We start from the raw sequence: 4106 nt of genomic DNA, 5'->3' as shown, positions 1-4106 counted from the left end.
TTTTAGGAGCCATGGTAGCAGTACCAAAAATGAAGAAGCACTAGTATAAAAAAGAAGCTGGTGCATAGTCACATGAAACTTTCTCAATACAATTATAGATGAAGATGATCAAAAGGATATTTCACTTTCATCAAGATAAAAACAAGAAAATCAAAAGCTTTTACAAGGATTGTCTTAATTTTACATTAGCTTTCATGTCATGAAGATTTTATTTTACTATTTTTGCTTAGTTTAATAGAGAGTTATGAATGTGTGAGAAAAATACTTGTTTCAACTTTGTTAAGCAAATAGAATGTAAACAGCTGCTAAGAAAAATTTGGTTTGATAAATAAATTGGCAAATCTTTATTCAGGTGTGAGTGGTTTGGGCTTATACATGCTATTGTGTATTCAATTGTCAAGGTCATACTTTAAACCAATGATAAATTAATAAGTAGAAATTAATAAAACATTGTGACATCTATATAATATACAATGTTTTAATATCAAACCAAAAGTTTACATTTAAACATTGTAAAAATAAATATTATTACTATTTTATATTCTAGCAGTGGATAAATGTTGAATAATATAAAATTTATCTTAAGCAAGGTTGCTGGAATTAACATTTTCCAGTGTTATTTTCTTAACATACAATTTTTCCTAATGTTGATTATTCAGCAGTAATTCTATAATATTTTAAAATACTTTCACCTTTGATTGTACAATGTATACTACTACTTGTCAACTCCAAGGATACAATAATTAGAAGTTATTAGCTAATAGCAAAACATCAGTGTTTTAAATAAATTTTAATAATTCTATGGAAGCAATGACCAAATATATATTTAATAATAGAGAAAATAATAAAACATAAACATACTTTTTAAATTAAATTTTATAAAGAGTCTAGTGTGCCTGGACTCACTGGTTGAGCATTGACCCATGTATCAGGAGGTCAATTCAATTCCCAGTCAGGGCACATGCCCAGGATGTGGGCAAAATCCCCAGTGGGAGGCATGCAGGAGGCGGCCAATCAATGTTTCTCTCTCTCTCTCTCTCTCTCTCTCATTCCTTTCCTCTCTAAAATCAATAAGAAAAATTATTTAAAAAAAAAAAAAAGAAAGAAAGAGTCCAGTGGTCACCAGTTAACCAGAATGGAAAACATAGGAAAGAATATTTCAAAATCCCCATTTAGCTTTCTTATGGATAAAGCAACCTCTTAAATGTTTACTTTGTCCACATTTCCAGTGCCTGACATATAATCCCAGCACTATAAATCCTCACATAATTAACAACAATGTATTGTTTGGGAGGGGTTTTCTTGGCAACAATGGCCTATGAAGGGAACTTTTTAACTACTAAAAGGACTTTAAAAGGGAAGTAACTCCTGAGAGACCAAAGAAAGCATTAAAACCTTGTAAAAAAGGTTACATTTAGCAGTAGTTAGAGAAAATAGAAACAAACAAAAAGGCAAGGCTCCAACAACAAAACATAAAATAAAATGAAATTACATTTTTCCCCCTAAAACACTACTAGAAAAACAGCCAAATACTCTGCATAGCACTCCTCAGTACCAACACTCTGTGACATCACTATCGATGACATCAAATGCTGCCTAGTTGTTTTCTAGTCCTAAAAGAAATCAGGCCTGCAGGGGATTCAGAGGCCACAGAAATGTAAGTGTGAACATGTCTATTTTAATATTTTATATCGTTACTAAATGTTTAAGTAAATATGGGGAGAAAAAAACCAAAACTACAGTGTATAGAACCTCTTTTAAAAATGTTTTCTAGTTCTTACAAAGCCAGAAATGTTTTTTAAATACCTGATAATGTTCCACATAACAGGTGATTTAATTATAAATAATGGATATATTAGAAGATTAATAGTTTGGTAGTAGTTTAATACCAAACACAATGCAATGCATTATCCTTGAACAATATTCAATCTGTAATCAAGAATTATTAATGTGTAATTTATGTGTTGAATTTAAGTTAACTGTGTTTAGTTTGTTATAGCTACCTAGTAGTTAATTCACTGACTTTTCTCCATATTTTCACTATTTCCTCCTGCAGTGAGCCTACCTGACCTTATTTAGATCCTACTGTGGTATTCCTTGTGCAAATCAAAACAACCGCCAATTCTATATGAACAAATTCTGAACCAATTCAGTGTGTTTTTGTTGTTGTTGTTGTTGTTGCAAATGCCATTAGTTCAGCCTTGCTTGAACCCAGCACACTTGAAGTTTATCTAGTTTGCTCAGAAGAAAACACTAGAGACAATGGTTGCCTCTGAATCAAAGTGGATTAAAGGAGGAAAGACTTTGCGCTTGTTTTCTACTTTCTTCTCTTGCATCCAAGATCAAAATAAGCCTAAACACGAATCTCAGAAGCTGGGAAAAAATCTTCAGAGAGACAATAAGGTGTCCCGGGATGAGAACAGAGCTCTTAGAAGAGAAAACAAGTCCCTGTGGGGAGAAAACAACGCGCTCCGAAGAGAAAACAAAGCCTTCCGAATGGACAACCAGTTAATCCGGGGGAAGAACCTGACCCTGAGAGAGCAAAACCAGGTCCTGTGGCAGTTGAAGAAAGCGATTTTCGAGAGCCAAAAACCACCCGAGGAACAAATCAATGTGTTGAGAACAAAAAATAGGTCTTATCGGCAACAGAACAAAGCGCTGGAAGCTCAGACCAAGGCTCTCTGGGAACAGGAGATCGCCTTCCAGAATGAGGCCAAAGCCCTGGACGAAGAAATAAAGTCTCTGCACGAGAACATCGAGGCCCTGCAGCACCAGGAGAGAGCCATCCAGATGGAGGAAGTGGCCCTGAAGAAGGAGGGACTAGCGCTGGAGAAGGAGGAGCAGGCGCTGTGGAAGGTGGACCAGGCCCTTCGGGAGGAGAACAAAGCTCTCCGAGAAGAAAAAGGGGCCCTTCAAGAGGAAGAGAAAGCCCTTCTGGAAGAGGCGAAGATCCTGGAGCAGTGGAATAATATTCTTCAGGGAAAAGACGACACGCACGCTTGCTGAGAGAATGCACACTTAAGAAAATAGAGCAGGAGAAGTGTTATTGGAAACCAACCAACCATGAAAATCATTGAGAATTGGGGGAAAAAAAAATTCAAACTTTTGAAGATGAAATACTATTGTTGGGCTTGGAGTCAAAAGCCAGGAAATGTACAGTGCTCAGTACATTTAAATAAACTAAATAAAGTCCTGAAAGAAAAAAAAAAAGAAATTTTTTAGGTTCACTTAAATTTGACAATTCTATGTGGTTAAATTTATTTTATTTTAGAATGTAAAATAAGTATTGCTCAAAATGTGATGCTGAATGAACCGACTGAGTGTGGTGTTAACTCTCAGGGACAGTGGATGAATGTTGTAAAAAAATTAACAGCACAGAGAAAAATGTTTTTTATCTTTGTTGTTGAATTTCAGATCTTTCCCCTCTTATCCCCCATTGATCCCCTCCTCCCAGCTCCTACCCACCTCCTGCCTTCCCCACACTAGTGTCTGGGTCCATTGGTTACGCGTATATGCATAGAAGTTCTTTGCCGTATCTCTCAGAATTTGTTCTTTGAATTATGAACAATGCAGTGAAATAGAAAGCTTTGCATATTTAGTTCATATGTGTTGTGAAAGAAGCTATATTGTATAAGAATATCTCTTCTGCTTTCTTATGCTTACTCCAATATCTCAATGAGGCCAATAAAATAGAAAGAATTGAAAAACTGTGTGATAATACAAACATATTTAATGAGTATTCACAGGCTTCCTCATTTTCTCTTTATTTTTACCTTAAGTTACTGCCCCCATCCTTTATCTTTCTGGGATGGTGTCTGTTCTGTCTAGTAAACGTATTAATGAGAGAAAAGGGAGCGAGAGAACAAAGGTCTCCAAACCAGAGTAAGGAGTTTCGGAGCTTGGACTGTGAATCTGTGGCTCAGTTGTTCAGTGAAAATTGGGGAAGGAAGAAATGGAGTTTTCAGAAGTGTTAATATTGATAATTAATCTAGTCCAGCGATTTTCAACCTTTTTCATCTCATGACACACATAAAGTAATTAAAGTCAGTAGCACATCAAAAAATAGGGGTAATTTTTGTTGATTAAAACCGATGGCTATTGTTGTG

At 35.5% G+C, this 4106-nt stretch overlaps 1 protein-coding gene across 1 annotated transcript; it reads left to right on the top strand.

Moving 5' to 3' along the window:
* The first annotated feature begins 2262 nt into the window (after positions 1-2262).
* Positions 2263-3006, top strand: LOC118622404 (coiled-coil domain-containing protein 70-like). The gene has a single exon (XM_036249801.1). It carries the CDS (start codon positions 2263-2265, stop codon positions 3004-3006), a length of 744 nt encoding a protein of 247 aa, XP_036105694.1.
* Positions 3007-4106: the final 1100 nt, after the last annotated feature.

Source organism: Molossus molossus, unplaced genomic scaffold (genome assembly GCF_014108415.1).
Source record: "Molossus molossus isolate mMolMol1 unplaced genomic scaffold, mMolMol1.p scaffold_m16_p_9, whole genome shotgun sequence".
Taxonomy (NCBI): Eukaryota; Metazoa; Chordata; class Mammalia; order Chiroptera; family Molossidae; genus Molossus; species Molossus molossus.
This window is presented reverse-complemented; position numbering and strand designations above follow the sequence as displayed.

What these genes read in the sequence shown, in the direction of transcription:
- LOC118622404 (XM_036249801.1), top strand. Translation starts at nt 2,263, where the DNA reads ATGGTTGCCTCTGAATCAAAGTGGATTAAAGGAGGAAAGACTTTGCGC.